The sequence below is a fragment of the Amblyomma americanum genome, chromosome 7, assembly GCF_052857255.1.
Source record: "Amblyomma americanum isolate KBUSLIRL-KWMA chromosome 7, ASM5285725v1, whole genome shotgun sequence".
Lineage (NCBI taxonomy): Eukaryota > Metazoa > Arthropoda > Arachnida > Ixodida > Ixodidae > Amblyomma > Amblyomma americanum.
Genome location: NC_135503.1, coordinates 124775844 through 124798202, shown reverse-complemented (window position 1 = coordinate 124798202; position 22359 = coordinate 124775844). Strand labels below are relative to the sequence as shown.

The following is a 22359-nucleotide window of genomic DNA, read 5'->3' as shown; positions in this document are numbered from 1 at the left end:
CCTACGCACGAGTGTCGGAGCGGTTTTGGTGGCCTAATATGTCCAGAGTTGTCAAGGAACACGTGGCGTCCTGCCAGACATGCCAGTACAGAAAACCGTCCACAGGTGTAACCAAGCCACCCCCGCAGGCTTTTTCGCCACCAAGTTCACCTTTCGAGCTGGTTGGACTGGATCATTTGGGCCCGTTTCCGAAGACGCGTGCCGGCAACCGGTATGTTCTAGTTGCGATCGACTACTTCTCCAAGTGGGTCGAAGCACTGCCCGTTCCAGACACGTCGTCCGCTCATGCCGTCGCGTTTGTGGAACAGCATCTCGTTCTTCGGCACGGTGTTCCCCGGCGCCTCATCACGGACCGTGGGAGCTGCTTTATGTCCCATGAATTCGAGCGAGCCCTCCGCTCCTTCGGCATTGCGCATTCCACTACATCCGTCAATCATCCGCAGTGCAATGGCCTCGTGGAGCGTGTTAACCGTACCCTCACGGATATACTCGCATCCTACGTCGCTCCGTCCCACACAAACTGGGATCGTTTTGTTTCTGCTGCAGCTTTTGCAGTCAACACTGCAGCGCAAGAAACAACGCATGTGACGCCGTTCTCAGTCGTCTATGGCAGAACGCCCTCCATCCCTCTCGACGCGCAGTTGGGCCTTCCCCATCCCACTGCGTCACCAACTGAATCTGCTCAACGACTTCATTCCGCCCGCCTCGACGCCCAGCGCAACCTCCTCACGGCTCACGCGCGTGTGCAAGCGGCCAACGCGGCAGCACCACCACATCCCCCCTTCCGGCCCGGTGACTTGGTCCTCGTTCGCCGCACCATCCGTGCGACTGGCCGTGCCGCAAAGCTCTTGCCCCGATACCGCGGCCCTTACCGTGTCGTTGCCCGACTCGGCCCCGTGACATACCGCCTCGAAGACCTGCCAGAGCATCGACCATGCGGTGTGCACCACATTTTCCCAGAGCATGTTTCAAACATGAAGCGATATGTCTACGGCGCCTGCGGTGACTCCGACTTAGCTACCGGGTCCTCATCAGTGCCGTCGTCGCCTGCTGGCTCCATGCCTTCCCCACGCAATACAGTCCCATAAACGAATCGCCGCTCAATATGCATAAAACTCCCTGAAGATAGCCTAACCGGTGTGGGACCTTCTTCGGCGACTGCAGACACCTTCGCCCAGCTCACACACTTCGAATTCAACGAAGAGTGTGACCGTTTCCTATCTGCGAGCCCACATTGCATCGCCCCAGGAAACCCTGCATCAAAGCACGGCCTAACTTCTCCGCCCCCCCCCCCCCCCCCCGGTGGAAAGGTGATACGGGAATAAAAGAAGAGGCGGAGAGCGAGCGCGAGCGGCGAGCGCGCGGCTCTAGCACGAGGGAGATAGAACGAGAAAAGCTTGGCCGCCGCCGGTCGTGCTTCGCCGGCTCTCCTCCGTACTGCTGCTATATTTCTCTGGGCGGGCCCGTGGCCACCCCGTGGCATCCCACACCGTAAAAATATATATATAAAGGTAACAGAGTGCTCATAAATTGGAAAAAAATGTATCAGGGCCTGTAGATATACAGCGGGGTCTTAGGCAAGGGTGTCCTCTGTCTCCTTTGTTGGTCATGTTGTACATTCAAGGATTGGAGACCAAGCTAGAGAGGTGCGGACTAGGCTTCAACCATTCTTTTTTCAAGCAAGGGGAATGGATTAAACAGTCATTACCGGGACTAATATACGCGGATGATATAGTGCAAATGGCTGACAACAAGGAAGACTTGCAGAAGTTGATAGACATATGCGGTACAAAGGGAAATAGAATAGGTTTCAAGTTTAGTAAGGAAAAATCTGCAGTCATCATATTTAATGATGAGGGCGGCGAACGTAGAGTACAGGAGTTTACGCTAGAAGTAGTGGATGAGTAGAAGTATCTTGGGGACTGGATAATTAACGCTGCTGACTATCTGACAGAGCATGAAAAATCTTTAATGAATAAAACTAGTGGGAATGCAATTGTCATGAAAAATAAGGCACTGTGGAATTACAATAGGTATAAAGTGGTAAGAGAGGTCTGGAAAGGGGTGATGGTTTTTAGTCTGACTTTCGGTAATGCGGTCCTGTGCATGAGACCAGATGTTCAAGCAAGGTTAGAAATCAAACAACGCGGCTCAGGGAGGCGAGCTTTGGGAGCACATGGCAATACACCAAATCAGGGGGTACAAGGTGATATGGGATGGCCGTCGTTCGAGAGCATAGAAGCTAGCAGTAAGATAGCATTTGAGGAGCGATTGAGAAAAATGGGGGAAAAGCATTGGGCTAGGAATGTTTTGAGATACCTGTACATAAGGAATGTTGGCACCAAATGTAGAAAGCGACCTAGAAAATTGATAAGCAAATATCTGGACAACAGTAATGGGGCAAATCAACAATTATCGGTCAAGAAAAAGGTTACAGAAACAGAGAGAGAGCTCTGTAGAAAAAAGGGATACTGGCGAAATGAGCACTGGGAACATGCAGAATCTTTAAGCAGGAAATCGGCAAAGAAAATATCTGTGATAATTATAGGGGAAGCTCTTTGTTGTTTCAGGCCAGGACGTGCGTTTTGCGGACTAAGACATATAGAGTTAGGTACCACGGTATAGACACGTTGTGCGTTGCGTGCGGAGAGGAGGAGGAAACGGCTGAACACTTGATACTTTTCTGTAAAGGGCTCCACCCTACCGGGGAAAGTAGCGGGGCTCATTTATTCAAAGCATTTGGGTTTAAAGACAGTGAAGGGGAAGTAGATTTTAAGCGTGTGGAAGTAACCAAGCGAAGGTTACCTTATGTTGGCTAAAATCAAGACAAGAGTAAAATTTCCATGTCAAGGTGTCACAAAATTCGACGCATATTCGAAAAAAACAGCGCTGCGCGTGAGCAATCGTGCCGGCGCACGGTAAAATAAAACAAAAACAGCGGGGAAGGATCCCCGGAGAGTGCGTAACGTTGCGTGTGCTGCTGCCCTTTACAGTCAGCTCGCCGGCGCGGCGCCAAAGTAAACATAGCCACGCGCGGCGTCGATTTCTGTAAAATGTCTGTGAAGTTGTTTCTACTCATCGCCGATGGAGAGGGCATGACCTTGTCCGCGCTAAAATGATCTCTCCCCTTTGCTCTCGCGCAAATGACATTGCGTGGCGAGAATGACCCAGATTTTTCTGGAAGGTGGTTTCCGCGCTCGACCAATGGGGTGGCGCGCTAGGCGCGAGAAGGAGAAGGAGCTTGTGCAGTTGAAGCTGCGTGTATCTGCGCGCCTGCCTTGGCACGAAGAACAAACAGACGCCGACTGCTTCTATAAATGAGGGGCTTCAACCGCTGTCGGTTAGCCCGAGCCGCCGTTTAGGCTTCCGAGAAGCGCGCCCGCTCAACTCCCGGGAGAACACCACTCGCCCAGCCACAGACCAGCGAGGCAACGTGCGCCAGTCTGCGGATCGGCCCCGTCGTGCTCCTCAGGTCGTCGGACTGTCGCAGTGCCCGGTGAACAAATTATGTTTTGTTTGCTTGTCTCTCTCTCTATGTTAGTGCAGTTTAGGTGCAAATATTCTGTTGAATGATTATCTCTGTCAAGTGTTACTTTCCATGAGTTGCATTGTATTTGTGAATCACTTTGTATTCGCTCGTACGAGGGATTGCGAAATCATCTATATCGTCTCTTCGCTTTATAAGCTTTGTTTTCTTTTGTGAACCTTTGGCTCTGACCCACTCTCTGGCTTGCGAGCGGCAAAAGCTGGGCACCAAACGACCGACCCCCTTCTCACCTGGTAGCTGCTTTCTGGCTGAGCTTGCCACGCTGAGTCGAGGGCATCTCGTTTGTGACCGAGACCGCTACCCCCCCACGCTCTAAGGGGGTCTGGGAGCCCACGCAAAAGTGCGCGAAGAGGTGACATGGCCAGGTGGCTTGACCCGCCGCCCGATTTAAAAGGTTCAGCCTCATCCATCCATCCATCCGTCCGTCCATCCATCCACCCATCTTCCCATCCATCCACCTATCCATCCACCCATCCATCCACCCATCCGTCCATCTATCCATCCACCCATCCGTCCACCCATCCATCCAACCACCCACCCACCCACCCATCCACCAATCCATCCTTGTCGCTTGAGCAGCAACCATGTGCCTAACCCCTTTACGGGTCAACAGACCTCCTATACTTCTTTCATAACTGCTCGCTTACCTTCATTGTGGTTTACACTCTCTACAATCCGTCTTTTTCTAGAAAAAAAACCATGCCGGTTACCTATTTGATGTGATTTGTTGATTTTTTATTACATACCTCTACGGTGAGCGTCGCCATATAAAAAAGCCTTTAAACCTCCACGAGAAACAAAATCACGAGCACTGGCTGATAGCCAAGTTGCATCGTTACCGCGGGCATCTGTGGCACCTGCAGCACAAAAACCGAGAAGCGGCAGCGCCTTTTGCACGACCGGATCTCCCGCTTAGAGTTTATGTAACTGATTTCTACTCCTACGACGAGCCCCGAAAAATCTCATTTAGGAACGCCAAAGATTGATAGCGCCAAAGCTCATAGATAGCATAGAAAAGGCACAGCTCTCAAAGTTAATCAATAAGCGCCAGGTAACCGATGTTGCCTAACAACACAGGTAGCCTAAAAGCTGTCAGTAGGAGAATAAGAACATGCAAGAATCAGATCTACACGGTGAGAGAATGGGCTCGGCAGCACTGCAACAATGTCTACGTACGCTCACCTGCGTCGCCTTTTTGTCGAGCAGGTGCTGGCGCTTGCGCTCGTGCCTTTCCGTCCGCCGGCTGGTGCTTGTGCTCACGCGAGCTGGGCCATCGGCAACACCCTCCTGCCGGTATCATCGCCATATCATTCATGGAGCAAACAACACCTGGTCGTGCATCACGGCCGGACTCCAGTCGGCCGGATCACTCGAGTCGACCCAGTGCCATCTACGTCCTCCCTCAAGCAGGCCTACCTTGGAATACTGCCCAAACGCCAGCTTTGGTTCCTGTCCGAGTACAGCGCATGTGCCACTCTACTCACCCACGCTCCCCCCCTCCCAACGATGATAGCCAACATGTCTACGTCACCGCAGCGTCCACACTACTTAAGGACAGCACCAACGCCGAACGCGCTTAATGGGCTCGGCAGCACTGCAACGATGTCCACGTACGCTCACCTGCGTTGCCTTTTTGTCGTGCAGGTAAACTATGAATACTCATTATTTGCGCGGCGTACCCGTTATGCGGCATTGCTAGTGCTGCCGAGCCCTCAGTGTTGTGTTGCGACTGCTTTTGAATGTCTCGGTGTCATCCGCCAACTGCTGATTTTGGCGGGTGATGAATTAAACCCCTGTCCCAACACCCGCGGTACTGCTCCGCAAGATTCTTCCGACATAATGGAAGCTTTGAATGAACTTCGATCTGGACAGGCATCTTTGCTGGCCGAAATGAAAACAATTCGCAGCATGTTAACCCATAATGACAAAGCGCTAGGTGAAATAAGAAGCAGACTATTTAAAATTGAAGAAGATTGCGCATCATTTGGCGCCATAAAGGATGATATAAGCGATGTTCGGGAGCTTGCGGAGCAGGATGCGGGTGAAATATAGCACATAATGTCTCAGCTGGCCGATTCCGAAGACAGGGCACGCCGATCCAATTTATTGTTTTTTTTGGCTTAAAAGACACTAACCAAGAAACCTGGTCTGAATCTGAAAAAATTGTCACTGAGGTATGCAAAGAAGAACTAGACGTCACAATCAACCCAACAGATATTGAAAGAGCTCACAGACTGGGAAAGTTTGACGCGAACAAAATCACACCGATTATTGTTAATTTTTCTCACTATAAAACAAAAGAAAAAATTCTTTCTTGTGCTAGCAAACTAAAGGACAGTGGCTAGGACTACTCTAAAACTACTCTCTTGGCAAGGAAGTAGCTACTTGCATTTGGAAAATCGCAAACCGAAAAATACAAACTCCGCTATAATAAGCTCATCATCGGTACCACCACGTACACTTATGGCCATGTTACAAAGTCGTTCCCCGCACTCCATAGCTACCCAATGGCCCTTGCGAAAAGACTAAGCTCCACCCTTTGACCATTCTTTACACTAACATCCGCAGCCTTCCACCTAAGCTTGACACCATCGCCAGTCTCGTACGCATGACGGAGAGCAACATAACTGTACTAACCGAAACATGTCCAAATTTGTCCATAGGAAACTCCGACATACTTTCCGTGTTTCCAGATTTCAATTTCTTTCGACGTGAAAGGATAAACAGGCGAGGAGGAGGTGTACTAATTGGTGCTCATCAGTCATGTCGTTGTTCCGAGATTAACCTTGCTTCCCCTCTAGAATTGTTCTTCATTCAATGCCATGCTTCCTTCCCTCCAGTTATCATCGGCGTATGCTATCGACCACCTGATCTAACAGATTCCTTTGTAGCTCACTTCCACGAAATACTCCGCGTCATAACTGCGTCACATCAGCACATTCCCATTCTTCTTTATGGTGACTTTAATTTTCCCGATATTACCTGGTCCGACCTTCCTGCCATTACATCGAAAGATAACATCGAAAGTGACTTTGTTAACACGTGCCTAACCTTTGGCTTGTCCCAGCTAACCCTACCAGGCAAACTGATCATTCTTCTAATATTCTTGACCTTGTATTCACTTCCCACCCAGATAACGTGTCACCTCTGCTTCATTTACTGGGCTTAGTGACCACTCCGTAATACTAAGCACATTTCCCTTCAAACTGCCATACCTGAAAAAGCAAAAAAAGACACTAACCTTATATGACAAAGGGAACTACACAGCCATGAACGCAGAACTGTCCGACTTTTGGGCGAGGCTGGTCCTTGACTTCTCAAGCCGGTCTATTGAAACTAACTGGTCTCTCTTCAAACACAAAATGCATCAACTGATTGATAAGCGCATCCCTACTATCACCATCACAGAAAATCATCGTCACCATGGTTTAATAACGAACTGAAGCGCCTCAACAACAAAAAATGACTTTTTCGAACAGCCAAACGCCTAAATATCCCTTGCGCGTGGAAAAAGTATCAGTCTGCGGAAAACATATTCCAATCTTTATCAAGCCAAACCAAACGTTCCTTTTTTCATCAGTGTTACCGTCTATGCTGCGCACCAATCCTAACAAGTTTTGGAAAACTATTTACCCTACACGCCACAAACCTCTAACATTACACAAAGATGGTAACATTCTCATACCGGAACAAGAAGTCTGTAGCACTCTTAACTCCTTTTTTTGCTCAGTTTTTACTAAAGAACCCGAAGGTGAATTACCATACTTCCCTCTGTTCGATCACCCTGTTATGCCAGACATTCTGTTCGATACCAGTGGAATTATGAAACTACTCGAATCATTGAAAGTGTCCTCTTCATCCGGTATTGATGGCTTAAACTCTAAAGTTCTAAAAAAATACTAAGAAAATTGTTAGTGTCATCTTATGCCACCTTTTCCAATAGTCTCTAACATCAGGTGTGCTGCCACAAGACTGGAAAATAGGTAAGATCGCCCCAGTCCCCCAAAAAATTCATCTTTTTCTTGTAAAAACTACCGCCCTATTTCCCTCACAACATTTGTTCAAAACTGATGGAACATGTTATTTATTCTCACATCATTAAATTCCTAGTCTCAGTCAACTTTTTTCACCCTAACCAGCATGGTTTCTTAAAAGGACTTTCCTGTGATTCTCAACTAGCCCTTTTCATCAATGACCTTAGTTCGCGTCTTTACTTAAATATTCCTCTTAACGCGCTGTTTCTTGAATTTGAAAAAGCCTTCGATAAATTACCGCACAAAAGATTACTACTAAAACTCGCGTCTAAACCTTAATCATTTAGTGATGAACTGGCTTCAAAACTTTTTGACTAACAGAGAACAATTCGTATACGCTAACAAATCGTCGTCCCCTCGTTCTCCGGTTACTTCAGGTGTTCCTCAAGGCACAGTGCTCGGACCCTTGCTTTTTCTCATTTGCATTAATGATCTTCCTTCCAACGTTACCTCTAACAAGATTTAACCCGAATTGAAACCTGGTGCAAGCATTGGTTAAGGTCCCTTAATATTGCTAAAACATGTATGATTCCATTCCATCGCAGGCAATCCCACATTCCCTCTAGATATGTTCTTCTTGGTTCTTAAGTGCGTTCCGTCTTACCTGTAAGTGTTTAGGCATTACTTTAACTCATACCCTAACATGGTCTTCACATATAACGAACATCGCTAATGACGCTAACCGCACCCTTAGCTTCATACGTCGAAATATTCGTTTTTGCTACCCCTTCCATTCAATTATTAGCTTACTAAACTGTCGTCCGACTAAATTAGAATTCGCTTCTGCAGTATGGTACCCTCATCGGTCGAACCTCTCGCTAACACTTGAAAAAATACAAAATCGCGCTATCCGATTTATTTACTGTGATTATTCATATTATACTAGTGTGTCTTCTCTAAAATCTAGAGCTCTTTGTCTAGTCTTGAAACAAGAAGAAAAATATCTCGATTATGCTTGTTCCATAAGTTTTATCATTCATCTTTAGGAGCATCGATCATATCAGCAGCACATCGTCTGTCCAGCCGCATTCACCACAGCAAGACAGTGTACCCTCCCCCTGCAAGAACCGCATCTCATTTACGATCTTTTTTTGTTAAATAATCTCGGGACAGGACGACTGTAGACTGTTATGCCCATCCCTCATGTAAAGCCCCATATCCGGGGTCTTTGAAGTAATAAAAAAATAAATATAAGATAGCTAATGTAGCAGGAGATCACGGAGCAGGGGTGCAGAGGCACTGGTAACCTCATCGGTAACGTACGAGGAAGCACAGAAAGCATTGCAAACAATTGAGAAAAGGGAAAGCAGCTGGTGAGGACCAGGTTACTGGAAATCTCTTAAAGGATCGTGGTGCTATTGTCCTAGAAGAACTGGCCACCCTGTATACACAATGCCTGATGACCTGGAACCATGCAGGAATCTTGGAACAATGTTACAATATTAACACATACGAACGGAGACGACTAGAAGTTCTAACATTAAAATGCGATTATCTTACTGTCCGTTGCCTACAACGCATTTACTAAAACGATCGCTAACAGAAGCAAAACAATCAGATACTTCTATGAACCAAACGACCAAGCCGGCATTGGTAAAGGCTGCTCGACAATACACCCTATCCACATCAGCAGTGCTGTAATGAAGAAATTCCCAGAATAAAACCAACCCCTATATATCGCCTTCATAGATTACGGCGAAGAATTTGACTGAGTCGAAATCTCAGTGATCATGCAGGTATTATGGAATCTGGATATAAAAGAAGTAAATACTATACTGGAAAAAATCTATCGGCTGCAGAACTGCTGTACTCCCTCACAGAGAAAAGAAAATTACAACAAAAATGAGTCAGGATGGGAGACACGTTCTCTCCAGTATACTATTCACAATGTGTTTACAGGAGGCATTCAGGTATCTGGAATGGGAAAAGCTGCGGATAGAGAGAGAGGAGAGCGAAAAGCCCTTTACGCGCTCGAAATAGCCTGGGTATGAAGCATCACTGCGGGCTGATCGTCCAGGTGGTACGATGCAAGCCAGGTACACCACGTAGAAGGGACGTGAGGGGAAGAAGTGAGTTCAGAGGGCTACTAGGGCACTGGCGTGGTGGTTTGAAACTTGCAGACAATGAGTCTGGGTGATGCTGAATTGAGTGGTGGCGTGGGGGGGGGGGGGGGTTGGGGGGGGCGGAAATGATCTTTAGATGAGTTCATTGAAGGACTTCGGAGGGCTACTAGGCACTGATAATGCTCCAGATTGACATAGGGTAGGAGAAATGGGGTTGGAAGGTTAGAGGTGGAGGTGAGAAGAGCTCGAGGAAGAGGCGGGGTGGTCTGAAGCTTGCAGAGAATGGGTCTGGGCGATGCTGAATTGAGGTGGCAGGTGTGGGGGGGGGGGGCGGAAGGGTCTTTAGAAGAGTTCATTGTTGGGCCAGTTGATGCTGCAAGGCTTATGGTGATGTTTTCAAGCATATGTGCGCAACGGCACAGTGCATGTATTCTTTGGCACTGTGTCGTTGGGCTGTTATGCATAAGCATGACATTACGTCTTAATTTGAAAGGAGCCGCGGAGCTATCTGTAGTGCGCGTTGACGATTCATTCGTAGAAGAGAGCCTCGTCACAGGTCGGAGCTCTTCAGCAGGGGATTTAAAGTTGCCCGGATCATAATTTAGCGGGCGAACTTGAGGACTCGGCTTGTGGAATATAGCCATGGCCCCCTCTCGCGCACAGGCTATATACATCCTCCGGCATCGCATACGCAGTTCGTGCGGATGACAGCACCGTCTGGTCAACCCGAGGAACCCTCGCTACCAAACAGCAAGCCCTAAGAACTGTCATCACTGTGGTCGAGCATTTTTTTCAGACCAGCGGTATGCAATGTGCACCGGGTAAATATGAAATCATCCGTATTTATGGTCCCGATATCGTTCCCCCGGCCCAATCATGCTCGAAATTGACAACCACCCTAAAGAAAAAAATAACTCATCCGAGTGCTTGGCCTCTCTCTAGGTCCACAATGACGGCAAGCCCTCTCACACCATTGCCACTCTACGCACGTCCGTGCTGAATATAGAACATAGAGTGCGACTTATCGCTGTACATCGCAAGGGGAATGCGCGAGGACTACACTATCCGCGTCGTCAAGGCGCTGGCCTTGAGTCGGATCCAATATGGCTTCCCATACCATAATATTGACCTCACTGCCCAAGAGAGGATCGATATCCTTATCTCAACCCTCTTTAAAGCAGCTTTGGGCCTCCCATGTGTACATCCACCACTAGATTGCTTTCAATCGGCGTTCACAACACTATTGCAGAAATCCAGGAGGCAGCTCTGAACTTCCAACAGACTCGTCTCCTCGCCACCTCTGCGGGTAGGGCCAACCTTTCAAGAATAGGCAACTCGCAAGCCACCAGGACCATAACCGCTGACCAGAATTCTTCCCAACGCTATTCACTCCTGCCTTAACATGGACACTATCCCACTCCAAATGAGCCGCGAGACAGAGCGCCCCCCCCCCCCCCCCCCCCCCCCCCCCCCCCCCCCCCCCCCCCCCCCCCCCCCCCCCCCCCCCCCGCCCCCCGCGTCAAGCCCATCTTCGCAGCCTCCGTAGGCAATACGGCCAAGACACCTGGCTATATATGTGGATGTGGCTGCCTATGCACCGCCCCGCAGATATGCCTTCGCTGCTGCCAATCAAGCCAACACACCTTATTTTGGAGCATTATTCACGACACCGGATACGGCGACCGCAGAAGCGATTGCAATAGCCATGGCTAACAAAATGAGCGGCATCCAACACCATGGCACCAACATTTTTAAAGACCCCCAAGCAACCTTCAGAGCCTGTACGAGTGGACGAGTCCCGTACACGGCTGTCCGCGTTCTGGGCGGCCATCTCCAACATGAAAATATCACCACCTGGGTCCTAGCACATGCTGGTATCAATGACAATATTAGGGCGCATGTGTAAGCTCGAGATTATACCAACAAAGCTTACATCAACTCTACTCTATACACCCCCTTTCAACCCATTTTTTACCTGCCTAGAGAGCTTCCGCCTAAATAGGCGTCTCTACCCCCGCCGGACTCCTAGCACCTAAGAGGCATCCAAACGCTCACTTGCATAAGCCTTATCATTACAATATTCACAGACCGGGGTTCCGCAAAGATCCGTTTTAGGGCCCATGCTATGCTCACTATATCTGAATGACGTGCCACAAGGGCTAAGTTGTTCTGAAATTTTAATGTATGCGCATGATACTGCTCTTATATTTACAACTGACAACCATGAGAATTTAGAAGCCAAAGCAAAAACTGAATTAGAAAAACTTTCAACCTGGTTTTTATAAACAAGCTAACAATTAATTCCTACAAAACCAAATAGTGTTCAGCTCACGAGATAAACATTGACAATAAGCAAATAAATATTATTATTAACGGTCAACCCGTTGAAAGAACCAACTCATTTAAATATCTCAGTGTCATTCTAGATGAACATTTGCACTGGAAGAACCAGACTGGTGCTGTAAACACAACGAGCCATGTAGGGCACTGTTCCATTCATTGAATATTCTTTCTTTCGGTCTTTTTGCACTCATTAAAATTAGCAATCTGTATAAGTACCATAATAAAATAAGATCATCCTTTCAATGCTTTGTTTCGCCCATCATCTCGGCTTACAAACAACCTCTCATATGGCAATTTTAATCTGCCACCGAATAATATTGTACGCAGTGAACGGCTGGTGGAATTTGCTGGAACCAAGATTTGGAATCGTTTACCACCAGAGATCCAACAATCTCATGAAACCTGTAAAACCTTGAAAACATACTTTATGACCATTATTCGACCAATGTGATTGTTGTCTTCGGTTTGTATCTATTGTGGTTGGTTGCTTTGGTTAGTTTTTGTTAACTGTACTGAAACGTGCAAACTAAATTATTTAACCCGAACGCAATGCTGTGTTTTGATCTTTTTGCTTGTAATGGTGTACTTTTCATTTCACAAAAGGGCTGCTTTTGCCTAAATAAATTTTCGTTTTCGAACCCCACATTAGCCTCTGGCTGTGGGTTCAAACGATAATTTGTATGATATTTTTTATGATAGTTTGCATTTGGCGAACGGCGGCGGCTATTCGTTTCGGCTTGGGCGTGACGGTGAAATGGCGCAAGGAGCGTGCACAGCTAGAGCAGCGCTTTGCCCCAGTGGTTACGACGGACAACGGCGACGCCTCGAAACGCAGGAACGGACGCCTAACAGCTGCACTCTAAAAATACCAAACCTTATTGCAGGTCGATGATTTTTGGCCTGGCGATATTTCCACATTCACGCACAATACATGCACTTTCTCAATTAAACCGAACCACTTAAAGCCACACAACGCGGCGCTGGAGCAGTGGTAGGTGACACTGGCCAGCGGCACCATGGGAGACCCGGAGACGCTAGTCGCCATAGCCAACGCGTCGGCGGAACCCGTTGGAGTCTTCGACTGAGGACCGCACACACAATCAGCAGCGGTCTCCTTCTTTACAAATAAAGCTTTATTCTCTCTCTCTCTCTCTCTCGAGAACGTGAGCCCTTTTCATAAGGTGCGAAGGGCTAGTTCTATAATTATTAAATATTAAAGTAAATTTCTTGTGAATTTCGTGAAAAATTTTGTACTTTCTTTGACATGATGTAGGTGGCGTTTGTAGCAACAAAATCTTTTCCACCCATTATTATGCACTCGCTTTCTCCCTGATACTTGGCGATATGATATTTTCGGGACTCTCGGTTGAAACACAGAATTACAGTGGCTTTTACCATTCCCCTGCAACCTGTCATAACGCTGCTGCTGCTGTACCCAAGTAAAGCCGTTCTGAAATTGAAACGCTGGCTGGGTCACCATGGGCAGCATGTCACCGCTGAAGCGAGCGAGGAAGATGGAGCCCCAGCATGAACAGAGTGAGAAAAAAAAATGGTTGCGATAAAGGGGCGTTCCTTCATCTGGGATGTTGCGGTAATCCTTGACTACGCCTGAATGTAAGAAGCAAAGACCAGCGTAGAAGCAGTGAGCAAGTGCGGCGGGGGAAATGGTGGGAACGACGCTACATTGTTTGAAAAGCTTTCTTTTTAGGTTAAAGTGCGGGAAATGGATGGAAAATTGAAGTTTTCTCTCCCTCTAATTGTTGGTGTGTCGTGCAGCGCTTGTAACTTTTCTGACAAACCACACGTCATTTAGCCTACTCAGCTGAAGAAACGCGGTGCTTCTGAGCGTAATATATCTGGTTGGACGTGTCCGAAGTGCAGTAAATACCTATCTTCACTGTCTCGTGACGAACCAAGGTTTCACAATTACAAAATTATACGTTCCAAGCGTGCTGTCTAGATAGAATAAGCCTTGAAAGGCCGCTGTAAACTGTTCTTCTTCCAACAAATCACTTATGCTTCCCGCAGCAGTTCTTACAAAATGAAGCACGAGAAATCATTCAGCATTGGCTTGCAGTCGCACATGTGGGCTCCTGCGTCTTTACACACTTGCCATCGAATTTCTTTTACGCGAGCTGCATATGGGAAATCAGTAGACGCTGTGGAATCGGTATTCCGGAAAACTCGCGTCAGCAGTCCTTAAAAGGTCAAGCAAAATAAATCCACTGAATAGATGGCAGCACCGTGCGCTGCAACGCAAATGATTGCTAGCCGGGAAAAAAAAAACGAAACCTCTCGGTACGTTTTACAGACTCTATATAGGAGTAGGCTGCGGCATCACTATATTTTGCATATGTCGTAGCTCCGGTCACAACTTGTCAGTGTGTTCGCGTCAGGTTTTTGCCATTGTCGGTCCCTCCAAATTCGGACTGCTAGCGAAGATATCCGCATGCTGGGACAGTGCTGAAATTGGTATGTTACATTTTTTTTCTGATTGGTCTTAGGTGGTAGTCTCAAAAGCAATACGAATGGGCTCGTAACGTGCTTTCAGGCACTTGTGCAGTTCTTCTTTCTCTGTTACTGGGGGCGGTAATGGCGTGATGACTATTGTCCATTGGCCGCTAATGCACCATTTCCTTCTAATTCCCAATACACATTTTAATCAGCCTACTAATTCACCTCAATTCTTCTACTAATCACCAGTAATACACTATTTATGATTTATGAATTATTCATTATCAATTTCGATCCATTTTCGAAATTTCCTCCTCTGGGTAGCGACCTGTGCTTGGTTCCCCTGGGGTCCTATGACCTTCCGGCGACATTCCTCTTTCTACAAATTCTACCATTTAGGGAATTTTTGTGACCCCGGACGTCCCCGCATTTATCCCGACGTGAACTCTTGTGCTGCCTACGTTGCTATCTAAAAAATAGGTTTTCCACAACCCAGCAGGCTGGTTGCGATGACGTCACCACACGTGACCTATCTCGGCCTATTGTTAATTTCAATGCCGCCGGCCACGGTGGGCACGCTGCTCATAATCTGGTGGCCAGTTTTCTACCTTTTATAGTGACTAGGTTGCGGTGACGTCACAAGGTCACGGACCTCGAGCTATCAGTGCGAACCATCAGGGCATGTTGTGATGACGTCATATAGTCATGTGACATTGCTCGATCAGTCAGAAAATTTAGTGACCTCGTACAGCAGATTTTGCCCCTGACGTGAACTTAAATACTATCTCATTAATCAGCACGTAGACAAAGCACCGGGCCTGTTTAAGGAGCTCACCAGTGTATTGAAGTAGGTGCGGCGAAGATCCCGACGATAGGACGCCATCGATGGCGGAAGGATCGCGCAGTCTGGCCGGTCGGCATCACGGAACGTTATGTGAGCCACAGAGACCAGCACGTTTGGAGAATATATGGTCCTAGGAGAGAAGAGAAATGCACATTCGGCTCTGTCGGCACCTTTTTTATGTCTGCCTTAACGTTGCCGGCAGTTCTAAGACGGGCTTTGATGTTTTAATACACTTCTCTATATATGCTTAGACTGTACACTTAGTACACTAAGTGCTTGACAGCAGTGACAGCGCTGTCAGTGCAGCGCTGTCAGTGACAGCGCAGAAGAGGAGGGCCCGTACGGGAAAGACAATGTTTGTTTACTACATGCGCTTCCGGAAACACGGCAAAATGTCACGTGGACTCTTCAATGAACCGCTCATCACCAAATTATCGAAGCGCCCTCTTCTGTGGGACGTCAGAGACAACTTCCGCCACAAGCCAAGCAAGGTGTCCTCGTGGGAGGAAATCAGGGACGCACTTCGAGAAATTGCGACGCAGGTAACTGAAAGCACGTTTTGTGGCTAGCTCTATGAATTCCAGCCGTATTTTCTATTGTGCTGCCAACTAATTTTTTGGGTCTCTCCTGCAGGATTCAGGAGCCCGTCATAAATTGTTCTATTGCAGATCATTCTAAGGAACATTTTCTGACACAGGTCTCTTCATCTTAAGTTATTACAGACAATACTTCACCTCTTATCCTAATCAGGTTAGTGAGACTATTTTCTAGCCTACTGGTGAAAACAATATTTATAACCTGTACATGGGAATTAGAAGAAGCAAAGGATTAATTATCAACACCATGCAGATAAAACCATTGAAATGTATCTTACCTCTCATCTCACCTTGCTTTCTTACATCTACAATCTTGCATTTGAATGCGGGATTTCTACCGGTGGAATGAAAACTGCAGAACTGTCTAATTTATAAAGGAGGCGACAAAAATATACGATCAAATTACAGGACGATTTCAGTAGGCTCTGTATTTTCCAAGGGAATGCAAAAGGTTTTTTCTTCAAGTTCTTTGACAAACAAAAGGTAATATCTGACTCGCAGTTTAGTTTCACCACCTGTAAATTTATAGAAGCAGCCTTCTCAATAATAAAAGAACTTTATCAGTATTATGAGAACTTGTATATAGTTGGCCTTTTCCTTTATTTTAGTAAGGCTTTCGGTTCCTTAAGTCGTCCGAACCTTCCCAACAAACCCCAAATGTACGGAATCTGTGCTAAATTCCTCAAATTGCTTGTAGACCACTTCTGAAACAAAGGACACTCGTCGTCTATGTATAATGCATAATAACACACTTCGTTCAGGTTCAAAGCTAAACAGTTTAATATCAAAACCTAATCGCTTATTTACGAAGATACAGATTTCGCGCAAGAAATATAACAATAATCCCAGACCGCCTGCTCCATTTTGAAGACCAACACATTGAAATCACTCAAGATCAAAACAACCTAGGAGTATGTTTTCGTCTTTTTTGAACTGCAATGCCCACACTGACCATGTCTGCAAAAAACTTCGCGGGCAGACTTTCTCAGCTGTTTTCTGCAGACGTCTGCCCAGTGAAGGGCTCTGAAATAATTTCTAGGCGGTCTGATATTGTGGCTTACATTGCACAACGCACGGGCGTTTTTTGCGCGCTTAGGGAAGAAATGAGCAGAAGGAGTGAAGCATGACAGACGATAGATATTCCTTAGTGGACTAGCAGAAGGGAGGTGGAGGACGAGGAAAGAAGCGCGCCACAAAACAGCCGCACGCCGAGAAGAACGAGAGAAAGGTTTCAAGGCCTTTCTTGGCTGATGAGTGGCGTGGCCGGAAGCTGGAGAAGGAAACTGTAGACGGAAGTTGTCCGCCCGAACTGTCAATCATAAGCTGTGCGGAAAGTAAAACAAAAATGTAAATGTTGAATAAGCAACCGTTCCTGAGCAACGCATGTGTAATGAAATAAACCAGAAATACAGGAATAAAAGCAATATAAAATTAAACACATGCAAAACAAACAGTACGAAGACTAGAAAAAATAAAAAAACGCAGGACGCTTAAGCTTGGTTTTTAAGAATGGGACGCGACAGCTTGTCGTTGTTGTTGCTACTGCAGGAATAATGAAAAGGAAATGGCACGGGCCTGCCCACTGGCTCAAGCTGAGCCACATTCGCTGCCACGTGCAGACAGTAGGAGAGAGCAAAGAAATGAGAGAGGCAATATTGAAAGAAATGACGCGCGTCGCATCAACCGCGTCGACTGAAGCGACGACGACGGTTTAGATACAGATACCCTTGGAGACAAGGAGCCCTGGTCCCTTGAGCGAGAGCTCCTAGATCCCAGCCCCGAGAGGACTGGAAGACGCCTGCCCCAACATTGGCACGAAGTCCGCGGAACGACATCGTCCGCTTGGTGCGACGCGTTGCCCGTTGGACAATTTAATAAAAGGAAATGACGCCTGCTTCACACATCTCCGTGGTCACCTGAACCGCGCCGTAAGGGAAGGAATATTTCCGACGCGCAGTGTCGACAGTACTACAACTACTACTACTCCTATGACACCGACGGCTTTGCGACCGAACAAGCTGTATACGCTGTCGCAAAATTAAAAAATAAATATAAACAAAAAATTACAGAAAGTAACACCGGAAGAAAAATGATTCACAAGGGTGGAAACTTGGGCGAGTCGGTAACGATGATCCATGGTATATGGGAAGCACAAAAACGGCACAAGGGACAAAGAAAGACGGACAACACAGGCGCTAACTTCCGACTGAAAGAAACCTAGGCGACCAAGACGAACGTGGACCGTGAGGGGAACCAGGCGCATGCGCTCGGAAAGATAAAGAAAACCAGGTGAACGAGGAACAACGGACATCATTAAGAAGGCCAGCTCTCTTTTCGACAGGGAGATAGACGGCTTGCTGACACATTTGTCTTGCAGGGCAGCGATGCGAGCTGCTTCTATAATCTCGCGAGTTAACTGATCCCGGTGTCTGGCGACGATCGAGCACTTGCCCAGATATGGCACACAACCACATTCCTTGCAGTGTAAAGCCAGATTGCTGCCAGTAAGTGTTCTCAAATTATTATTGTATTCGCGAAGTCTCTCATTTAAGCACCGACCAGACTGACCAACATACCGCTTGCCACAAGAGAGAGGGATGTCGTAAACAATGCCTTCAGTGCATTTCACGAATTTCTGTCTGTGCTTAATGGTGCACTGCGTCTTTTGGGGACGTTTATCGGCGGGCAAAGTTTTTTTGGATAGCGCTGTTAGTTTGTCAGGGGCAGAAAAAATGACACGAACATTAGATTTTGTTGCAATTTTCTTGAGGTTATGGGACAGGCAATGGATGTCAGGAATGACACCAATTTTCTCCTTCTTTCTTTCTGAGGGTCCGGACGGTAGTAGACTTTCCTGGGGCTTCTTCTTCGGTATTCGTTCGGCGACAGAAACACAAATATCAGCTGGGTAGCCTGCTTCATGGAACCTTGCGATTTGTTCGTGAAAGCTCTCGCTTGTGAGATGGGGGCATGACTTTTCTAGAGCGTTGTTCAAGCATAAATTAATAATGCCTCTTTTAACGAGTTTTGAATTGGCAGAAGTGTAGGGAAGTAAAGGTTTGTTGGCTCGAGGTGAATAGCTCCAACACACGTGGTTTTCTAGGAATTTAAACCGGATATCAAGGAAGCGAATTTCGTTGTTGGTAGGCATTTCGTTAGTCAATAGCAGCGGTGAAAAACAATCTTGTACATTAGCTAAAATACCGGATGCAACCTGCTCTAAGCGCGATGGCGTACACTCAACCAGAAATAGGAAATCGTCAACAAAACGGAAAATCCTGACTACATGAGGGCTGGCAAGCCTCTCTTGGAGACTCCTGTCAAGATGAGCCAAATACAGGTCACTAAGTACAGGGGCCAGACAAGACCCAATGCATATTCCCTGTTTCTGAATGTGAGCATCGCCTTGCCAGTTAATGAAAGTGGAGCGGAGATAAAAGTTTAGCAATTCTAAAAAACCGCTGACGGACAGACCGGATTCATTCTGAAATGACACCGCGCCAAAATGATGGATCTTTCTGAGCGCATGCGCCTGGTTCCCCTCATGGTCCACGTTCGTTTTGGTCGCCTAGGTTTCTTTCAGTCGGAAGTTAGCGCCTGTGTTGTCCGTCTTTCTTTGTCCCTTGTGCCGTTTTTGCGCTCCTTATATACCATGGAAGAAAAATGAAGGTGAATGAGGACAGGGTAAGGCTTTCGCATTTGCGCTCTTGAGCTTGACTTAAGTGCAATACTGTAATTTTTGAGGGGAAGAAAGGAAAACTGTAGGAAAACAAAAAGGAAGGTAACAGTTTTTTCCTAGCCCCGGCATCTGCCATCACTACGGCGGTGGCACCTGAGCTGGGGCAGTGGAAAGAAAGAATATCAGGAAGTCAGAAGTGAAATGATAGAGGTGAGGGGTCAGTAAAAAATGATGGAGGGAGAGCTGATAAAAACACTTTTTCTATACCAATACTGTTGTACAAAGAAAATAATAACAATAATATTAGTAATAATAATTGGTTCTTTGGGGAAAGGAAATGGCGCAGTATCTGTCTCATATATCGTTGGACGCCTGAACCGCGCCGTAAGGAAAGGGTTAGAGGAGGGAATGAAAGAACAAAGGAAGAAAGAGGCGCCTGTTTTGGAGGGCTCCGCAATAATTTCGACCACCTCGGGATCTTTAACGTGCACTGACCTCGCACAGCACGCGGGCGCCTTAGCGTTTTTCCTCCATAAAATCGCAGCCGCCGCGGTCGGGTTCGAAAAACATGGAATATTAGTTTTTTGGGAAAGGAAATGGCGCAGTATCAGTCTCTCATATCGGCGCAGACTTGAACCGTGCCGTAAGGGAAGAGATAAAGGAGAGAGGGAAACAAGACAGGAAGAAAGAGGTGATGTAGTGGAGGACTGCGGAATAATTTCGACCACCTGGTGATATTTAACGTGCACTGACGTCGCACAGCACACGGGCGCCTTTGCGTTTAGCCTCCTCTCACTTTTCGTCATTCAGGAGCAGCGTGAGGAACCCATGAAATATAAAGAGTGAAAGACCGCAGAGAGGAAAAGGCGTAACGGAGGGCTTGAAATAATTTCGACCACCTAGGGGCCATCAATGCGTACTCACGTTGTAGATCACACAGGCCTCTCATTTTCGTTTCGTCTCATCGAAATGTCACGCCGGGAGAAACGTTCTTCGCAAACAGCAGGAAAACCGACTCGACCAGATGGTCGAAATTATTCCTGAGAAACCTTTGTTCAATCTACTATTAATTATGAGCTTTAAATAAGGTTTCACAGGTCTTGAGATTTTTGATTGAAATTCGTGGACAACAAACCTCACGGAAGGAGGTACTAAACGCGTGTTGTATTGAAAAGCGCAATGTAAAGATAGAATAAAACTCAGTAGTATCCAGAAAGGGTATAACAGCTTTAGTACTGCAAAAATCGCCTGCCTGTACTGCGTTACCTCCCGCACCTAAAAGCTGGACATCTGGAAAGGAATAGGACACTTACTTAAAGAGCGGCAGGTATCCCCTGAGCCCACGGTACGTGATCAGAGCCAGCCCCAATGCCGTAATGGGTGCGCGGCCTCTGGGTGGCGGTGTCATATACTCTTCGAATTTCTGCTGAAAAAAATTTATGGGTGGTCAGTCACAATGCAGCTGCTATTTTTTGGCGATGCACACTTCAATGAAACGCCTTTTCAAGGCGCAACTCTGAAGTCGCTATTCCGGTTTTTGCGTGACAAGCATAGATATCGCTCGAAAGCTGCGAGCGATATCCCTAAATTTTATACTGGTTGGCCGGTCACTGGACGGATGCACTGGATGGGCTGGATATAGATGGATAGGTGCGGATGTATGTATGTATGCATGTATGTTTATAAATACGGACGGACGGACAGACAGACCGGACGGGATAAGATGGGATGGGATGGGATGGGATAGGATAGGATGGGATGGGATGGGATAGATGTATGTATGTATGTATGTATGTATGTATGTATGTATGTATGTATGTATGTAAGTAAGTAAGTAAGTAAGTTACTAAGTAAGTAAGTAAGTAAGTAAGTAAGTAAGTAAGTAAGTAAGTAAGTAAGTAAGTATGTATGTATGTATGTATGTATGTATGTATGTATGTATGTATGTATGTATGTATGTATGTATGTATGTATGTGTATGGATGGATGGATGGATGGATGGATGGATGGATGGATGGATGGATGGATGGATGGATGGATGGATGGATGGATGGATGGATGGATGGATGGATGGACGGACGGACGGACGGACGGACGGACGGACGGACGGACGGACGGACGGACGAGCAGGCGGGCGAGTGAGTGGCCGAGCGGATCAGTGGATATAAGCACGAACGGACGGACGGACGAGCAGGCTGGCAGGTGAGCGGCCGAGCGGATCAGTGGATATAAACACGAACGGACGGACGGACGAGCAGGCTGGCAGGTGAGCGGCCGAGCGGATCAGTGGATATAAACACGAACGAACGGACGGACGAGCAGGCTGGCAGGTGAGCGGCCGAGCAGATCAGTGGATATAAGCACGAACGGACGGACGGACGAGCAGGCTGGCAGGTGAGCGGCCGAGTGGATCAGTGGATATAAGCACGAACGGACGGACGGACGAGCAAGCGGGCGGGTGAGCGGCCGAGCGGTTCAGTGAATGGAAGCATGAACGGATGGACGGACGAGCAGGCGGGCGGGTGAGCGGCCGAGCGGGTCAGTGGATATAAGCACAGACGGACGGACGAGCAGGCCGCCGGGCGAGTAGCTGAGCGGATCACAGTATTGACGGACGAACGAACTTTTGGGCCACGTTTTGGGCTCTACTTTTAGGCCTCGAACCTTCCAATCGCATTTTCCTATGGTAAACAGCAGATTCAGTCGCATTACCTTCGTTATTTATAAACCCTTGGGCCTTAGGAGAGAGACTGACTGTATACTCCTACATTGTAGTAAAAGATTCTCAATATTTTCCCA

General features: G+C 47.2%; 1 protein-coding gene across 1 annotated transcript in view; it reads right to left on the bottom strand.

Moving 5' to 3' along the window:
• The window catches only part of LOC144097440 (uncharacterized), a 64635-nt gene extending 43657 nt beyond the window's left edge, over positions 1-20978 (bottom strand). Inside the window, exons 1-2 of the mRNA XM_077630158.1 lie at positions 20874-20978; positions 15277-15415 (exon numbers count right to left, since the gene is read on the bottom strand). Of these exons, the coding sequence (XP_077486284.1) occupies positions 15277-15415; positions 20874-20968 (234 nt within the window). The 5' untranslated portion in view covers positions 20969-20978. The remainder of the gene's footprint in view (positions 1-15276; positions 15416-20873) is intronic.
• Positions 20979-22359: the final 1381 nt, after the last annotated feature.